Here is a 20,732-nt window from a genome sequence, read left to right as displayed (position 1 = left end):
GCCACGTGTCACTGTTTCAACCTTTGACTCTGAAAAATATATAAAAGAAAACTACAGTCCGTCCTCTTTCTGTACTTTCTTACGAAATTTCAATCCGATGCTCAGAAAGAAAGTTATGACGATTTTCTCTAGGTCACCTGTTTTGAGTGTAATTCAAGAGTCTGCAAAAAGACCAACTTCCTCAGATCATATCTCCGCAAATATCACGCGAAAAACTCTGAAATTCGGACCCAAGGTTCAGAGCGATTTCTTCTCAAATGGGTTTTTTTTGCGACTTCTGAAACGTCACAGAAAAAAAGTTATAGCGAAAATGCCACGATGACCTGTTTGGAGCAGCGAAACCCTAGAATCCAAAGCTCTGATACCAAATGTTATGAAACCAGCTCAAGAAAAGATAGAAAAGATAGATCCACGCTTTAGAATTCAGCCTCTTCGAGGGGGCAACCTTCTTTACATTACATAAATGAACAATTCTTGGATGCTACAAATGAAAATACCTCCTTTCTATATATAGGAGTCTAAGTGGTCCCAATACAATCAAAGCCTACATAACAATAATATTGTAGGGCACAACAATAACAATAGTGGGCTTCTATGTGGCACAATAGTAACAATATGGGCACTACATGGGTACATCAATATAAATAAGGGGTATAACTACAATAGTAATGGGGTAATCACTAGTATTATAGGGACCCAACACAACCTACATCTCATGAAGCAATGACAAGCATGGTCATAATACTCAAAAGCAGCTTTCTCAATTCAATGATTCCTGGGTATGTTATTTGTAAATGCATACTCATGGCATTTTATAGCAGCCCCGAAGTGTTTTAAACAAATTATGTATTTCTGAATGATGGCTGTAAAGTCTATAATTAAACTCTGAGGCATAGAAATCCTTCAATTAGGTGAACTTTCTGAATATTGTGCAGCCATTGTTGCATAAACGTTTTTGGTGCTGAAAATCCTTACCTATGTTGAGGTAGCATCTGAAATTACTGGTGCTGTTTGGTTGTTTTGGTCAATGCCAATTGATTTTGACCAATGCTGGCACAAGGCATGTCTGTACATTATAGCAAAATGATGTGCGCATATAGAGAACCCCTATGAAAGAAGAATAACTACGTTTTAGCTTGCCTCTCCTATATGGAAACGTGGAAATTGGGCAGGACATGAAGTTATGGTAAAATGAAAATTACAGGAGTAAATTTAAAAGCAAATCTATCCCTCTTTTTAATACTGTGAAGTGAGTCAATACTAAAATAGGTTGATCCCCATCCAGCACATTGTTTGTCTACCTCTATAAATTGAATATGTCATGCATATGATTCATATTGGTATTATGATTTTCCTCATCTTTGCCATGAATATTGGAGATGGTGGTGCTACAGAACATGAAATTCGGCCTGCAACAAAAATAGGTTCAGGAACCTTGGATCACTAAGAACAATGCAGAAAAGATTCAGATGGGCATCAAACTATGCTGCAACTATGATGTTTCACATTTTGTAAATTGCTGGAGGGAATGCATATGTGAAGTATAAAAACAGGTATAGTGATCAAGAAAATGAATGTGCAACAAACTGGGTGGTATCCAATTTGGTTTTGTTAGAATTTAGACCATGCTACGCTAACTGTTCTTTCTGGTAACTGCTGAAAGGCACGTCTTAATGGGTTAAGCTTTCTTTCCTTTTCATATTAAGGGTTTAATGTACCTAATTTGAATTACGTGAAATTTCCTGGAAATATTTAGCCTGTGTTTAGCTTTTAGCCTTTTCTTGCAATCGTATGAAATGAAAGATAGTTTAGGTGTTAGGGGGTTTAAATGCATTTTTCTCAGGTGGAGTTAGAATATAACCAGCACAGATGTGTACTTGAAAGTTGAGAATCTCAAATCACTAGTCGAGAATGGTATTATGCATGTCTTTTCTGGGGAATTGAATTGAAGTGGAGCATTGTATACTGTAAAATTACATTCCTTTGAAATGAAGTGCATCGAAATTGTATTTGGAATTGTTGCTTCGTATTTAACATCTGTCAAGCTTCTTAACCTCCGAATGATGTTATATTCTTTGTTTTATGCAAGGGACCCATTTGCTAAATGCTGTCTATTAGGTTACATTTTAATTGGCATCTAGTTCTTTATCCTTTTTGCAGTTGAGTATTTCTTTTTTCCTATCTCATGTCGTAGCTTTTTCCATTTGTGTAAACTGTGAGTTGTAAGTTGTGCAGTAATGTGTCTAGTTCCGTGTTTACTTTTTTCATGAACTGTTGTTGCTGATGGAATGTTCAGGAACTCGAAACAAAGTTAAAAGCATGCAAGGATGATTTCAAGGAATTTGAAAGGCAGGATGTCAAATATCAAGAGGATATAAAGCACATGAATCAAAAATTGAAGAAAATAGAAGAAAAACTTGCAAAGGTATCTTGTTAGGCATGCTTTATTTGGAATTTTGTTTAAATGAGGAGGCATTCTCTAACTGATTAATTTTAATTTTTATGATATTGAAAGGATGCCACAAAGATTAAGGAGATTGAAAAGGAGTCAGAAGAATCAATCCAAATAATACCAAGACTTGAAGAAGAGATTGTGAAATTGTCGGAATCACTTACCGAGGAGGAAAAAGTGCTGGAGAAGATCAAAGAGAGTTCAAAAGGTGTCCTTTTTCAGTATATAATGATTTAACATATTACAAGGAACATGCGTCTATTAAATTTCTTGTTTTTAAATTACAAGTTTTATGATTTGCTGCTTTCATTTGAGATTTTCTAAAAATTTTCAGGATTGCTACTTTTAGGTGAAATTTTCCCATGATTTTCCTTGAAAATGATGCATTTCTCCTCATGGGACATGTTACCCATGTATATACATGTAACATGGGAAATCCTAGGAGAAAGATTTTCTCCTAGGATGCAGATTCCTAGCCAGCAACCTCGTATGATCCTCATATAACAGGCTCTCAGATGTTTCTCACCCACACATTGGTGAGCTCATGCACTTGATTAGTTTGCTTGCCAGAGGATGGTATGTCAACGACAATGAGGTACATGAGCCATTGTCTAAGACAAAAGCCCTTACATTGAATCTTTTAGGGCATTTGAGTAAGGATCATGGGTTGAATTAGATAATGGGTCATGATACTTGGAAGTTGTACTTATCTCACCTTGGTGGTTGGTGCTCGTCTTTTAGTTGAAGTAATCCAAAATTTTTGACCACAACATTTGTAAGCCCAAATATATCCAATCTATAACCCTATAAGGCCATGTGGGATAAGTGTTAAAGTGTGTGCTAGTTGTCCATGGGTGGATAATCATGGCTGATCTTCTTAGTTCCATTTCCATGGTGCCTAGTTTTATGACTCTATTGATAGTGCCCTAGTGGGCGGTAATTGTTAATTTGGTAACTCATTGACAAATTCCAACCACAAGACTAGATTCCTCTTTTTGAGAGGACCAATTTTGAGTATTGAAGCACTCAATTTGGACAAGGGAAAGTGTATTTTTGAATTAAAGCTTACATGTGCATATTTGATCAGGTCGGTCCTAAAGAAAATTGGATATCCTTGGAAGGCTATGAATACAAGTAACCTCAACCTCATTTGGACATGAACGTGGCGCATTCTTCTATTCTCTTCTTTGGTTTTGCTTGCACAAGTTTGAGGGAAGTTCATGTAGATTGGTTGGCACAGTTCCGAAATTGCAGGGTACAAAGCTTGCAGCTCTTTTCTTAGGGTTTTGGGTCTCAGTCATAGGCATGTCATAGAGAAATTTCGACTGCAGTCGAAGGCATGTCATGGAGAAATTTCGACCGAAGCTTTTTAGCCGCATGCATGACACATCTTCCCTACGGCTGGAACCTAAAGGTTGAATTTTTAGTTGACCAAAATTTTCGCCCGTTGACTGTAGAGTTCGACAGTTGACTACAAACAATGACAATTGACCATAGGTTCTTGAATTAGGGTTTTGATTATTGGCATTGTTGGGTTGATCTAATGAGTGTTGTTTAGGTGTTTTTGCTGGATAGGTTTATGGTTGAAGATATGGATCATTGTACTCCCTCCTTGCTGAATCATTTAATGATGGTAATAAGAAGAAGAATTTGAAAGGGTTTTCCCCATAGTGGGTTTTGCCTTGGTATACTACCAATCTTGGTGTCTCTATGTGTGAATGCTTTTCTTCTATTGCTCCTTTATGTTACACTGTTTTGATGGTGATGTTGTTCTTTCTATATAATTGCATATGATGCTGAACAATGTTGTAAATATGAATAATGTTATGATGCTATGGGGTGAATTCTATATGTAAATGATGAAATGCAATTATCAAAGCAAAGAAAAATATATCCCTAAGAAAAATTAATAGTAATTCCCTACCTTGATGGACATTCTTATGTTTTGTATTGGTATGCGAGAATCATGGAGGTCGATCTATTAGGACAAATGAGTTAAAACAATAGTTATTGTATTAGCTCTATAAAGGCGATTGCACTATGTAAGGGTGGAAATAACTATCTTATTATTGTATTCACTCACTTGCTTTTGTTCCCCACGTGGAATATTTATTTTATGTATACACACTTCTTTGGCCATGGCCATCATTCTTCTTGGCAGTCTTACAATTTATGATGCTTTTGCACTCCCAAAGGCAACATCCCACATCCTTTAAGGTGGAAAGAAAATCCATCACACCCTTCAAATCATGACAAATTATCTCCAAGTTGAAGCACTCAAAACGTCCTCCTAAAAGTGGCATTTGAAACATTTTTCTCCATTTTAGAAGCATCGACTTTTCTTGGGGCAACAATGATGAGTTAAAAGAGCAACATAGCACATCCAATGAGCAAGGAAAGGATTGGTTCAAGTGAAAGTCACTTTAATGGACCAAGGCCAACTCACAAGCAAGCAAAATGAAGTTGTAAAATATCTATACAAGAAAGGTTTGGACCTTTCTTGTAGTGTTGCTAAGGTCTTGACAACTTGGTAGATAGACACACATGGGCAGTGACCCATTGTCTGCTCGGCCCAAGTGCATGCTATTTGGGCCCTACACATGCAAAACAACCAAGGGAGGAGTCCATAAATTACCCCCAAAAACTCTAGTGCAAGACCAATGCCTTATGAGGAATTAAGTGGGGTGGAAGTATTCACCCATTACCTAAGTCATAAGACACGCCCGTTAGGGCCTCGTGTCATGTCTTTCACGTGCTGAACACGAAACATGCCCTAAAACGTGTCGAAAATGTTTTTTTTGTGTCCTCAAATCAAGACACATGTTTTTGACGTGGTGAAAACGTGCCCTAACGTTTTTGGCTCTTAGGGCATGTGTCCCGTGAAAAGGAACATTTAAAACCCTCAACATGGTTTATTTTTTGGTTTTTTTGTCATTGTTTGCCGCCAAAGTCGAGTTTGCTGTGTATTGTGAGGAATTCCACCGGATTCAAGCACAGTGTACACAAATTTGTTGAAATTGTGATGTTCTATGCTATAACAATCACTTATTACAAAACTTCTTTAAGCTGCAATATTAAATAAACAATTGTAGATAGAACATAAATGAAATGCACAATAGAAGACAACCAATAAAAAATGAGACACATAGAATTTAGGTCCAATGACTAGGGCAAAACCCAACCAGATTCTTCTTCTAGTAGAAATCAATTGTTCAACAGAGATACAAAGTACAATGAAAAATCAAGAGAATGAGTAAGTTCACCCAAATCTAAACAATTTGTAGCATGAAGATCACTGGTAGTAGCAACAGGGGCATACACTGAATCAACTTCAAGTTTTGCGCTTAGTCTCCAAGTCTCTTTCTCTCTCACAATCTTCTTCAAGTCTCTCTCTCAAGTTCGAATCCTTTTTTCATAATGCACAAGTAGTGAGGGGAGAAAAAATGAGGCACATATATATAGGATGTGCAACGAATCCATGCCATAAAGGAGTAACTCGCATGTCTTGAGGATTGTAACTCATGCCAGTAAAGAGGTATGCATGCCTTTGTAAATTATGCTTTTAAGAGAGAGTGTAACATATGCATTAATTTTTAAAGAGTGCGTAAGAGGAATCTTTTATGAGATGCTTTTATTGAGTGTAAGAGCGTGTATGAAAATCTTTTATGACGTGCTTTAATGAGTGTAAGAGCATCAATGAGAGTTTAAGAGGAATATGCCATGCCAATAATGAGAGTGTAAGAGAACATTATTGAGATCCATGATTGAGTGACTTGAATTTCTCTTTAATAATAATATAATAGTCATAAGAATAACAATAATATTAATGATAATATTGATGATTAATTTGAAATTGAATGATTAGGATTGATTGATGATCATAAGGGATTTTCCATCAACAATGTTGATTACCAATTGATGCAAAGTGATTTACTATCTTGAGACTTTCTAAATTTAAACTTTTTATTTTTAGAAATTCATTCTTGAGCTGCCAAATTTTCAACAAACTTGACATCGAGAGTGCTGTGTTCACAACTTCACGTCAAGCTGGAGATGTAGGAGATGAGTGCACAATGTTCACAGTGAGTTTCCTTGCATTTGGAGCCGGTGACCGAGCGTGCCTTGTGTTTGTAGCATGCACTTTGCTGAGAGTTTGGAGTGCGTGAATTCCCTGTAAGCTGTGTTATGGAACTTAACTTATAATATATATATACACCACATTTTATGACTGGTGACCATGTATAGATAACCTTTACAGAGCAAGTGTGTTAAAAGCCCAGTTCCCCTTCTAACACATCTTAAGCTGAGTCAAGGAGAGTGCAAAAGCTCAACCTTTCATGTGCTCACTGCACATTTGAGGTTTAAAGGGAAGGATTTACTTGATTCATAGCTCGATTAATGCTCTGGTCAACACATATAAACTACCTTCTGTGAACATGATCGAACTTGTTTGAACAATGGGTACTTACACTCATAAAATATTGCCATTGCTTAGTATATCTCATGTAAATGCATAAATTGCACTAGTAACTTAAATTTCTAGGCATGCAAATTTCTGCCACCAAAATTTCTCTAATGTTTGTTTCTCAATTTTCACTGTTTCAGGAGCGAAATAACCCACAGATAGTAAAACTAGCCCATCTTTGTGATCGCCTAGGCTTACACATGAGCATTGAAACCCCTAGTTGAAAAACTTCCTAGAACAATGTGTCCAAGTCTACTCAAGCAAATTTATAAGAATAGAGTGCCCCATTCTAAGTTGCACGAAACGGGGAAACGGAAACGAGTTTCCGAAACGGGAAGCGATACGAAACGCGACCGCCCCAAATTTTGGAAACGGGGAAATGCGAATATATATAATAATATGTATATATATATATATATATATTAAAAATATTTAAAAATTATTATTATATATATGTGCAATCATAAAGCATTAATGATACATTTACATTATATGATTATAATTTTTTACATTTAAACATTAAGATTAAATTTACATCACATTTACTCATGAGTCATGAATGATCACATAATGAAAATAAAAATATAGGAAAATCCAAAATCAGCCTTTATTTATATTAGTATATGAGCTGCAAGTACAATAAAGACTATAAGGTTGCAAGAACTATAGAGACAAGTCACAAAAGACTAATCCTCATCATAACAATCCTCATCAAAAATAGAAGCAGCACAATGCTCAACAATGGATGGTAGTGCTGAAGAAGATGATGCACCAATTCCACTTCCAGATTCGGCCTCAATATTCAGGGCAGCAAGAGAGAGATCCAAATCAGGATTTTCTGCATCCACATCCCATTCTTTAGAAGGACCACTGTTGTATTTTGGACCCCTACGAGATGCAAGGCGAAGGTTGGAGTGCACATAAACAAGATCCTCTGCTTTCTGTGAGCCCAACCTATTGCGCTTCACAGAATGAATAAAACCATAAGTGCTCCAATTCCTTTCTGCTGATGAAGAGCTTGCCACTTGTGAAAGAATACGAATGGCAAGGTTTTGCAAATGTACACCATTTGCTCCATGACAAATCCACCACCTAACTGGATTCATGGTGCTTCTCTCCTCCAAAGCTGATATATTTGCATAATCATCTATTCCTGCAGCAAAACTGGCAAATTCCTCCTTTACCTCCCTATGTAGATGAGAAGGAAACATTCTCATAAGGGCTTTTTTCACCCTAGTAGCCACCTCTCTATCCTTATGGGGTGCCTTCCTCTTCCCATTGCTTTTAGCAATAAGCTCCTCATCATAAAATTTGGGGTTCAAAGCATGTGCTAAAGTGTGCAATGGTGTATTGAAACCTAAAAAAAATTAAAAAATAAAATAAAAAACAACACATTACAATTGGGAAACGTGGCTTGTATGGCCTGGAAATGCGTTTCCGGCCGTACTACCACGTTTCCGTTTCGGAAAACGTGGCAGTACGGCCGGAAATGCATTTCCAGGCTGTACTGTACACGTTTCCCAGTTTCGTTTCCGTTTCCTGCCTGAAACGACCCCCCCCCCCCCCCCCCCACGTTTCCTGCAACTTAGGCCCCATTCTAATTCTGGAAAAGTCTTCAACACATGCGCCTTAGCTACATCTGGAAACAATGACTATCATGGGAAAAAAAGCATTAAAGGAATTTCAGTGAGAAATATCTGAGCCATCATAACTGTAAACTTGAAGGAACCAAATTCCAACAAAATCAAAATAGTCTGGCTAGGTTTCAACTAAATGTCTTTATTGCAACTTGAGAACATGTCTTAAATACTACTGTCATTTAAAAAAGTGAAAGTTATTGATTCAGCCTTAATTGTTTAATTGTTTTTTTTGGTGTAGGTGAAGGATTTGGCAACTGTTGCAACTTGAAAGCCATTTTTTTTACACTTGTGGACTGAGTAACAACAAGAAGTTAGCATTTAATGGCTCAATCGTCCATGGCAGCTGGCGGAGGTCAAAGGAAAGACAAGGGTGGTGTTGTTCATGGTCCCCCCTCCAAGTTTTTTAGTATTCGTTGGTGACAGTGCTTCAAGTGAAGCTCTAGGTGCTGCTAAGCCCACATATGACCTTGTTGTAGCAAGACAACGAGCACAACATTAAAAACACCCTCTATGGAAGTATGTAACAAAGAATCAAGGGCCAAAGGTTGGTAGGGGAGGGAATGTCCTTTGGTCTTGTAATTTCTGCAAGAGTGAATTTGAGAGCACTTAATTTCGAGTTAAGGGATATTTGTTGGGCTTTCCTTGTGGAATTAGAGCATGCAAAAAGATCAGTGCTAAAGAAAGAATGGATTTGGAAAGGGAGGGTGCTACTGGCTTGGGGAATGTGGGGGCAACAAGCAGGAAAATTAGAAAAAATGAAGATCCTCTTCCATTCTTGAGGAATACATCTAGGCCTAGTAGATTTGGGAGTGGGGCTGAAAGTCAGCCAACAAAAAAGAGGGCAACCCAAACTTATGGTCCACTGTACATATTTTCGGCATGAGAAGCAATATTAGGTTGATCTTACAATTGCAATTTTTTTCTTTCTCAACTTCATTTCTTTTAATGTTGCACAATCGCCTTTGTTTATTGAGATGTGTTGAGCTCTAGTTGATATGGCTCCAACTGGATATGTGACTCCAAGCTCGGAGAAGCTTAGAACCACATTGTTGGTTAAGGCAAAGAAGGAGGTGGATAAAATTCTGCAACCTATTAAATCATCATGGATCTTGTCTGGTGTTAGTATTGGTTCTGATAGATGGACAAATACAACACGCCATCCTCTCATCAATTTCATTGTATATTCCCAAAATGGACTGGTCTTTTTGAAAGCAGTGGATGCTCTTGGAAAATACAGGGATGCACAATATAATACATGGGTAAGTTGTTCATTAAAGTTATTAAAGATGTAGGTGTTGAATGTTGTGTGCAAATCATCACAAATAATGTGCCTGTTTGCAAAGCCACTCGCTTGATGTTGTGTGCAAATCATCAACCAACTTCTAAATGCCATTCTTTATCAAGGCATCATACTCCTTTTGCATCACTTCTTTCCATTCATCATGAGAAGCGGCTTCTTTGAAGGAAGTTAGTTCAAAATCTTTAGAAAAATCAGTTCACAATCATAAGAAACATCCATATCAACAGGTGAATTAGAATCATCTACATCACCTCCATTTTGCCTGGTTGAATTTCTTGTTCTTATCGTTCCAGCCTCATCAGGATGAACACTTTCAAGTGTCTTTGTCAGTCACTTTGGGGGACCTTTCTGATATGGTCCAGGATGCTCAGTTGATTGAGTTGGGACTGAATCAAGATTGAGTCTCCCAATTCTGTCAATCACATCACTCAAAATATCATCAATGGTTGGAGTTTCATGTGGGGGAGAGAGTGCTTCAGAAGAAGATTCCACAGATTGATCCAGTATAGGAATCCCCCCTTTAAGATGTGGAATCTCATTATCAAATTCTTGAAATGATTTTGCATGTCTGAATCTATCCAAGCGATCAAGTTGCCGCTCAACAACATTGCTAGCTTTGGAAGATTCAAGAAAGATTACATCTCTAGATACAACAAACTTTTTATTAACTTCATCATAGAGACGATATGCTTTGGAGGTATTTGAATATCCCAAGAAGATACACTTACGACTCCTTGCACCAAGTTTGTTTCTATGTACCTCTGGTATCAAGTTATAACAGGTGGAACCAAAGACCCTGAGATACTTTATCGAAGGAATGTGGCCATACCACTTTTCATAATGTGTCTTGTTTCTAATAGCATTAGATGGACGTCTATTCTTTACATATACAACACTTAGAACTGCATCAACCCAAAACATCAATTTTACATTCTTGGAAAACATCATGGAACGTACCATATTTAAGATTGTCCTTTTCATTCTTTCAGCTACTCCGTTCTGTTGGGGATTATAAGGCACAATTGTTTGATGTTTGATCCGATGCTGGCGAAGATAATTTTCAAATTCATTTGAAGTGTATTCTTTTACATTATTAGTGCGAATAGAGCCAATATGAGATTGTGCATCATTTTCAATCCATGTATGAAAGTTCTTGAATGTTTGAAAAGCATTAGATTTTTTCTTCAATAAATAAACCCAACACATTCTGGTGTAGTCATCAATAAATGTCATCATATATTTATTTCCATTTGCAGAAGGAACAAGCAGTGGACCACATAAATCTGAATGAATGAGTTCAAGTTTCTATGTGCTTTGGAATGTGAATCATGAAAAGACTTTGCTATGCTTTCCTAGAATGCAAGCATCACATTGCTTAAGTTTCCTAGGAATTGTAGGCAAACTAGTAACACCATTTTTCTTCAACAAGCGAAGGCTGTCATAGTTCAAGTGTCCAAATATAGCATGCCATAATAGACATGATGGAAATGTACCTTAATCATAATGAGAACTGTATGAGAAATTTTGTGCACGAGAAGAGGTACCTTGCGGCTTGAGAAGTCTTTCTTCTTCTATCACCGTCATGACAAGTGAGTGATCTGATGCTTTTCTCATCTCAACCTTGTCGTCAAAGATATGAATGGAGTGTCCTTGGATGTGGACCAAGGAAAACAAGTTTCTCCTAAGCTGTGGGAGATATAAAACATCATGAAGAAGAAAGTATGGAAGACCAGGCAATTTGAGCTTGATTGTGCCAAGCCCTGATGACTTGAGTTTTGATTTGTCTACAAAGTATACTGCTCCATCAAAACTGCTAGAAAATCCTTCAAAAAATTCTTTTCTAAAAGTCATGTGGCAAGTTGCTCCTGAATCAAGCAACCAATCATTTTTCCAAGAAGCAAGTGAAGCATTAAACAAGTCTTCATTTACTTCAATATTACACTGTGCCACAACATAGTGAGCGCATTCAGGTGCTTTACCTTTCTTTTTATCATTGGTTTTACCTTTGGGTTGATTTCTTTCCTACTCAATTCTGTCTCAAGGCAAGTTGCATGTGGATGCATCATGTGATCCATCTCTATTGCAACATATGCAATGAAGATCAAACTTTTCTCCTTGAGAGTGTTTGTGTCCCCTGCCTTTCAAAATTTCTTCTTCCTCTTCCTCTTCGACCACCTCTTCCTCTGGAAGAATCTTGAGCATGATTCTTCTCTCTATGTGCAAGACACACAACTTCTTCAGAAGACTGAGGAGCTGTCTTCTTCCCAAAAGCTTTCTCTCTCTCAACAAATTTATTCACAAGGGAGTCAAAGGTAATCTCTTTGAGGTTTCCATTTGCTTGCAATGACTCAAGATAATTTGAATAAGTGGGGTAAAGTGCCTTGACAAAAGCTATTAGAGGAATGTCTAGTTCAACATTAGTGACTTTGATATCATGCATAATAGATTTTACTTCTGATGCTAGAGCAAGAGGATCATCATTTTGTAATTCAAGACTGAACAATTTAATCATCAATTGGACAACTTCAAGTGCAGAGTGCGAGTCATAGAGTTCCTTCAACTTTTGTAGGGCTTCAAAAGCATTTGAAAATGGTGAAATATGGCGACTCACCTCTTCATTTACATATGCCACAATCAAGGCATAGGCCTTGCTGTTCTTGTCTTCACCCAATCCCAATGATTAGGTGTCAACGAATTAGTTAGAAGAATAAATTCTAATTGCTACATTTCAAGGGATTTTCACATGGTGTTAGAGCTATTTTGATCAGATCGGGGGCTCAGTAGCAAGAAGGAAATTTGTGCAAGTTTAGAGGGAGTTATGAGCACAATTTTAAGGATCTGCGCAGACCAACTAGGCAGTTTGAATTGTTGGGCAGGAAATTCGATATCCATATCCAGACAGGTGAAAAAGTTTGATTTTCCTAGTAGTAGTTCCAACATGCAGTGGATTTGTCAGATAGAGGGTTACAATGAGTAGATCAGTCAGTTTGTTGAGGAGATTTGGGTGTAGTTGTTTTTCATCTAGGCTGGCAATAACATACTAGCACTGGGTGGAAGAGAAAAAGCGTAGACAGAGGAATTTCTCAGAAGATTTCCAGATCCATTTATTGGGAGGAAATCTGTGATTTTTCAGTTGAATTAGGGCGGAGCAGTTTTTCTAGTCATATAGTGTGAGTTCAAGAGCAATAGATCATGTATCAGATTTCAAAGGACTACTGGAAGGTTGAGCGAGTTGCCCAGTTAAGGTAGCAGGCAATGTGAGTATCGAAGAAGACAATTCCGGGGGCAGGTAGTACTAAATCTGCGCAGTCCAAAAGGTAGTGCGAGTAGAAGAGATAGGTTGAGCAAGAAAGTGAGGATATTCCTATTTATTTGCTAGTTTTTGAGTTTCACAGGGATGGCCGCAACAAGTCTCAGAGATTAAGATTCACTTGATGGAGCCTCAAACTTTGGTACGTGGAAGGCAGGGATGCTATTCCTATTAGATGAGCATGGCCTCAAAGTGTTTGTGGCAACACATGTTGCTATATCGACAAACCCAATCCAGTTTCATGGGTACAGGAGGGATATGGCCAAACCCAAGAGGATTTTCTTTGATGGAGTTCGAGATAATATTTTCCACACATTGTAAAGGAGAATAAACAAAGGACATGTGGGATGCCATCGTAAAGTTATACTAGGATCCATCAGAGAGCAAGAAAATGGTTCTCAAGGAGAAGTTGGGGACCACAAAGATGATGAGGGGTGAGGGCGTAACTCCATATCACCAAGATTCGATATCTTCAAGATGAGGTTGGAGCTGTAGGTGAGAAACCAAAGGATAATGAACTTGTGCGAATACCACCAAATGGGTTTTCTCCAGAGCGAGTCACGTTTGTTCATGGTATTATTAGATGTGAAAGGATGGTTGATTGGGAACAACTGTGGAGTGATTTCACACAATAGGAGCTAAGGCTCATCCTTGTCAAGGGTAAGTGCTAACAATAGCAGCAGCAAATGGTTGAAGGTTGAGAAGGAGGATGGGAATGTAGTCCTTGCCAATAATGGGAAGATGAAGAAAGGGACAAGGCTCAAAGGGAGAAGAAAAAAAGAAGAAAGGTCCGTCGAAGATCAAATGTTTCAAGTGTGGTGAGTTAGGTCACTACAACACTCAGTGTCCCAAGAAGAAGGACAAGAAAGGGGAGCAACAAACCACAAATTCGACAGATATAGATGAGTTATCCTCCAAGATGGGGAAATTTGCACTGTATGTAGCTATACCTCCAGGAGAGAGGTGGGAAGACCTTCAACTGTAGAGTTGCAGTGATTTGGGCAAGATCCAAGGATGATAGCATCAGACAAGTGCTTTCTGGTGGATCATTACCCTTGCTACATGGCCTATAGGTTTTAGTAGCAGAAGGATCAATGCCCATAGGGGCAGTCAATACTTGAGTGACAGTTGCAAAGACTAGTTCTAATAAGTTATTGCGGGGTACAAAACTAGTCAGGGCGCAGACAGTTACTTAATAGACAATGTAGATGCTTGTTGTAGTCAAAGACTCAGGAGACTGTAGCAGAGCAGTACAGAAACAGAGTGGGATCCATAGTTTGGTTCTCAATTGTAGTAGTTGCAACAACATTAGCATGAGATCAGTTGTAGCATAGAGCAGTGTTGGCAATAGTGCAGGGTGAGACAATGCAGTGTCAACAACAACGCAGATGCAGGATGGTTCAACCATGGGGTTAGCAGCTAGATGAGAGCATGCACAGTGGCTTGATATATAGTGACATGATGTTACAGATGTCAGACATCAACAACATGAGGGAAGATGTTATGGGAGAAGACAAGAATGCCTTCCTCGCTAAGAGGGAGTGTTAGTTTTTGAAGCATGAGGTAGGTGTTCTAGTCTCGATATGTGACTAAGAGACTTAGGAACATGAGAGCTTGAAAACCCAGTAAAGGTTTTGTGAGATAAGCCTCTAGAACGCCTTAATTAAATTAATTAACCATCATTTAAATTTTTCTTAAGTCTAACTTAGGAAAAAACTGGTTAATTATAAGAGCAGGAAGATGGGGATGGAGATAGACACATCAGGAGAATGAGTTCTTTGGCAAAACGATCTAACTAGCTGCAGAAGTCAAGCAGGGAAGAAGAGTTCAAGGCAGGAGGAAAGCAGAAGCGAGAGGGAGTAGCAGAAGTGATATCCAGTGGATTTCCAATGCTGGGGAGTCAACAGTAAGAGGGCAACATTATTACTCAATGAGGTTGCATTGGGATTGCACAGACAACTTCAGAGGGTAGTACGATTTAGCTGGAGAGAAGGTGGATTTAGTTGCTGTTGGTTGGGGAAAATTCTGGAAGGCCAAGTGAGTCATCTTTAGAGGTTGAGTTGGATGGAATGACAACATCAGAGTAGTTCCACAGGCAGTGTGAGTTTAGCCTGCACATAGGCAACACAGAGGTTGACGTGGGGGCTTTTGAGTGGCCCAGTTTGAGCCAGATTTGGAGTTGGGATTAGTGTCGGGTGAGACAAATTAACTCACTACTATTTTTGGCCAGATTATTTTGTTGAGGATTACCAATTTGGGCATCTGAATATTGTACTGAGATTTAACTGCTACATATAATAAAATAAACCCTCATCTGCTGCATCAATTTTCCAGTTGGGTTTTTTAGGGGACTTTTGTCCAAAAATATTGGTGTAATTTTTATTGTGTGTGCATCCATTTCTCAATTTCCAGTTTCTTTTCCGCAACGTTTTTATAGTGAAGGAATTGCAATGTGATTTATTTCTTATTTTGTTGTAACAAAATAAACTGCATAATTAATTAGCTAGAAGAATAAATTCCAGTTGTTGTATTTCAAGAAATTTTCACGTTGGACAATCAACCTATACGAATTGTAGAGGCTATAGATTGTGTGCCAATGTTGGGAGGTGATTTGGAGGAAGAGCGAGTAGCTTCATTCAACAACACGAGGAAGAGTGATTGCTAGAAAGAGTTTTCAGAGACAAGGTCGAATTTCCCATAGCAATGATGCATAGTTCAGTTAGCTTGTGCGAGTTGTAGGCAGGAATGCGAGTGGCTGGGAGGAGGCCGAGTTGATTCTAAGTGGGGATCCTTGTGATTTAAGCTATTTTGCCAGTGGAGATAAAATTGCCAAAAATTTTGCCAGTAAATAGGCAAGCAATTGTATTCTCCATTTTGTTGAGGAATAATATAAACCCTCATCTGTTGCATTGGTTTTCCCTTCGGGGTTTTTCCAGAGACGATATGTCCAAAAACAATTGTGTGTGTGTGCGTTATTTTATTAGTTCCTGCATTTTATTTTTGACAACATTTATATTTGTGAAGATTGTGGTAATGAGTTATTCATTATTTGTCGTAAATTATTTTACAGAAGATAAATAAATTGCATAAGTTAGAAGAATAATATCTGGTTGTCGCATTCATGGAAATTTCACATTCTCAATATATATATATATATATATATATATATATATATTATATTTATAATTAATATTATATATTATATATTATATCTCTAATATATAATTTATGTATACATGTATTTATATTTAATATTATATAGTATATAAATAAATTTAGCTATTTTAATAAATATAATTTATATTAATTAGTAACATATATAATATACTATCCCTGATGGGGGTGTTGAACTGAGTGAATGCAGTCCTCGAAGGAACACGTGGGATATGATGTAGGGCGCGTGGCTGCAGGTGCGAGGACTTGCCTCCCGGTCCTCTCCAAGCACCTTGAGCATGGGCGAGTTTAAAGAACCTTGTGTGAAACATCCGTTCACATGTTACTCTCCAGGTGGTGGCGTTAGTGGTGAGTTGATGGACGGTGGTGCGACCCGTTATCACCCGAGCGATGCCTAGATATGATGTGCAAATAGCATTGAAAGTTGTGGAGTCTCGTTGTGCCAAGAAACTTGGCATGTGAGTTTAGAGCAGGTAAATGGTTGTTTTCGTGGTCACTTGGTTTGGGAAAGGTGGCATTTGAGCCGCCGAAGTTCTTTCTTGCGTTCATGGGGGTCTACCTTTGACAATTGCTTGTTTGGTCTACGAGTTAAATCTGTGGAATGGAGGAGTCAACGGGGAAAATTGGTTTTATTGGAGCAGTGTTGGTTCAGTAGGGGTCTAGGGATTCTCCTGCTACGCAATCGGGGACAAGGTCTTAGTTGCCCCCATTGGTGCGTTCGTCAAAGCCATTTGGGCTTGGTGGCGCTTGTGGGGCGGGTGCATTGTTCTCAAGCGGCTGTTTGGCTTGCGGGTGACCTTCTCAGGGTGGGCTTCGGAGATTTGTCTGTGGTTGTGGTGAGTCTGAGATCCTTGGAGTCTGTCTTGGAGAGACTAGAGGTGGTCTTGCTGGTAGGAGGGGTGAATTTTCCCTCGGTGCAATTATTCTGTGGTTTTAGGTGGATCAACATGCACCCTGCTCCTCACATGTCTCGTTCTTCGTCGCGCATGAAGCCCAATTCGGGCAGTCTAGAGGGAGGTGCGAGCCTCTCCCAGATGGAGCTGGCTCCCATCCCCAATCATTCAGGTTGTGGTGGCTCTAGAGGGGCTCGCCGAGCTCAACATCCTTAGTGCGTTGTGGAGGTGGGAAAATGGGAGGTAAACATCGGGGGTGCTCAGAGGCAAGGGGTGGCGACACCCAATGAGGTTCGATCAGTGGTCGAGGGGGCCGTTCCCAACAAAGTCAGCATCGTGGCCGGTCGAATTGTCGCAGAGGAGTGAGGAGTCAAGGGGTGGTGTGTCGTGTGGGACATGGGCAACAACAAGTGTGTTGCATGGAGCGCTGTCGGGACCTCATTCAATCAATTATGGACCGAATGGCAACTGTAGAGTGAGTGAGGCAGGAGGAGCACGTGGAGCTAATTGCAACCTTGAACAAGATGCACTACTTTCAGTGCCATACTCAGGAACGTGTGGTGGTCGTCTGGTGAGGCCAGAACATGTTATCTGAAAAAGTTGAAAAGCTGGAGGCTTGGATGGCCCATTTCGAAGAGCATGTTCAATGCTCTTTCTGCCCTCCTCTGCCTCTAGGAACAACCCTAGACAACCCAGCTTCCATCACTTCCGACGACTAACATGATTACATGTGTTTTATGTATCTTGTTTGTTTATTGGTGCTTCTGGCCCTTCAAGTTGTGGACTCTGTCACTTGATGTTTTCTGTTGCACTATCATTTGCTGTCAACGGTAGTCAACAAACCTGGTCAGGGTGAGACTACCTGCGTTTTACTTTTGATGTACTCTTTTTTGGAAGAATGAATAGAAACTTGATTAGAAATATATATATATATATATATATATATATATATAATATACTAAATGTATTAATTTATAACATACTTTTTTCTATGTTTGATGAATACTTTTCTATGTTTGACAGATGAAATAAATAACGTAGCTCCTCCTCTCCTCGACTCTGTTTCAAAGTGTTGTGAGATTTTAACCATGACTTGTAACTTACAATCCAGATCCTGTGTTATATGCGAATTCAAAACTAGATTAGTAACTTAGATCCACAACTTGTGTGCGATTTTAGCCTGATAATAAAAATCTTTGTGATTTTATTTTCGACAAGTAACTTGCTCACCTTTTTGTGCCACTTGGGGTGCAACCAAATGAACTTGAACAAATTTTATGTACTGTAACCTGCTCACCAAGGGTTGTTTTCTTCCGCTTGGTCTCAAACCTAATTTTTTTAACGTCTCGTAACCTGCTCGCCTAAGGTTTCTTTGTGTATTGTAACTTGCTTACCTTTTTGAGCCAATTAGCTTGCAACCAAATGAACTTAAACAAATTTTATGTATTGTAACTTGATCAACGAGGAATTTTTTTCTACTGCTTGGCCTTGAACTTATTTTTTTTTACGTCACATAACTTGCTCGGCGAGGGTTTCTTTGTGTCACTAAAGCCTCGGACCTAATGAACTTAAATGATTTTTTACAGTTTTTTGAGGTTCATCGAATTTCGAACCTCAAGTTTCAAGTTTGGTGAACCTTGTGACATAGTTAACAGTTAGTTGACTTGACCGACAACTATTTTTGAATTGATTTTTCCCTTTAGTAATTTGACTTAGCTACATTGAAGCTCAATCTCCGACGTCCTTGATTTTTTGACAACTTCAGCACCTCGGTTTACTAAACCCAGCCTGGATTTGGATCGGGTATATTTTTGCGGTCTTCATATCCTGTCTAATGTTGCCACATTTTCATTTGCTTGCAACATCATCATTCCTTGTTGAAGCTGTAATGCCTTGATGAATTTGGAGAAATCGAGACATGACTTTTGTTCATCTCATTCTGCAGACCAATTTTGACACATTATATGTTCAATTTTGGCAAGATTTACTATTGTTAAGCCTCTTGGAAACCTGTTTTACCACATCATCATGACCAAGTGGATGGTTTCTAACGCCCTTAGGAATTTACAGAATCTAAACATGGGTTTTGTTCCTCTTATTGAGTGGACCACTTTTGACATCATGCATGTCACAAATAACCTAATGCTGCCCCTATTTTGCCCCTCGAGAACGTTTTCTAACCTGTTAACCAAGATTCACCAAGTTGTAACTAGCCCCTAGATGCTCGGAATTGGAGAATTACATGTGGCATGAAATCCTCTCATCATGCTCTATAATATGGGATTGGGTTGAATTTTTGAACACCTAGATCATTTTACATTAGGAATCTGAATTGCCTCAGGAAACATGAAAGTTGCCCTATGAGACTACTATGCTTTGCGAGGTATCATGAGGAATACTGCACTAAGGCCATGGTCACGTACAAACTCAATATACACTAGCCATGTGGAATGACATTGGTGGACCATGACAAAATCTGGATTGGCCCATACATCGATGATCACCCTTACAAATGAAATCTCCCATAAAGCCATGAGTCCTCAAGAGATTCTGCCAAAAGCCCTTTAATTTGGTTAGGGAAGGGTCACGGGAGTGCTTTTGTGTAGCTTTGAAGGGATAGGGAATGGTCTGACCAAGCTTCGAAATATAGACTTAAACTGACAAAACATAGGTTTAGGATACTTAGTACAATGCCTCACATGGTTTTATATGGCTTTTGACTTGTGACATTGGACTTACAGTGGTGATGAATGTTGCGCTGAAAAAATGTACGTACCCCTCTAACAAGAGGGTAAGCGGACCAAATCAAGTGAGCTTTCTTTTATCACTCGCATTCTCGCTAGAAAAAAGGTTCTAACATCACTTCGGGAAGAATCGAATCCCTTGTTTGCCATCTAGTCTAAGTGAGAGTATGACTTGGATTAGATGTTGAATTTCTTGAAATGACTTGGTGCAATATTTGTTTGCTTAACCAATCATTATTGCAGATTTACAAATTATCGAGAGCACATCAACCATATAACTTTATCAAATGCATGTCTAACAAGATAAAAGGAGCATTAATGAGCCTTTATTCCATATTCCACATTTATAGAATAAATGCTTGATCAGGTAACACATTAACTTTCAGGATTGTTTAGCAAGAAATGGCTTGTAGAATGAGTGTGCTTGGTGCTATCGTCCTCAAAGATATTGACGCGAAGCTAGTATGAGAGAGTAATCATCTCGAATGTTGTGTTTGATTCATTATAATAGTTAGGCGAGAGAAAGATTGGTTGTAGGAGATGTAGTTGGATTTTTGACATGCTCAAGATATGTGGAAGTAATGTCCATGTTCAGTCTTGTGTAATGCAATATTACTTGAATGGCTACCAATAGGGGTAACCTAGACTTCCAACAAGGTGAGTCTTAAGCTCAATGAGTAGTCTCCTGTAGTCTATGTCACACGGTTCGAGTTCGAGTTCGAGTTCGACAACGATTAAGTTCGATTCGAGTTCG

At 38.7% G+C, this 20,732-nt stretch overlaps 1 protein-coding gene across 1 annotated transcript in view; it reads left to right on the top strand.

Annotated features, from left to right (window-relative positions):
- The window catches only part of LOC149256035 (structural maintenance of chromosomes protein 4-like), a 217,316-nt gene that overhangs the window by 93,085 nt on the left and 103,499 nt on the right, over positions 1 to 20,732 (top strand). Inside the window, exons 9-10 of the mRNA XM_089457366.1 lie at positions 2,297 to 2,425; positions 2,516 to 2,660. Coding sequence (XP_089313492.1) covers positions 2,297 to 2,425; positions 2,516 to 2,660 — 274 coding nt within the window. The remainder of the gene's footprint in view (positions 1 to 2,296; positions 2,426 to 2,515; positions 2,661 to 20,732) is intronic.

This window comes from Pinus tabuliformis, chromosome 7 (assembly GCF_031772625.1).
Source record: "Pinus tabuliformis cultivar Carrire ecotype Pingquan chromosome 7, CPIR1, whole genome shotgun sequence".
Classification (NCBI taxonomy): Eukaryota; Viridiplantae; Streptophyta; class Pinopsida; order Pinales; family Pinaceae; genus Pinus; species Pinus tabuliformis.
Note: the sequence above shows the minus strand (reverse complement) of the source record. Positions and strands in the feature narration are given on the sequence as shown.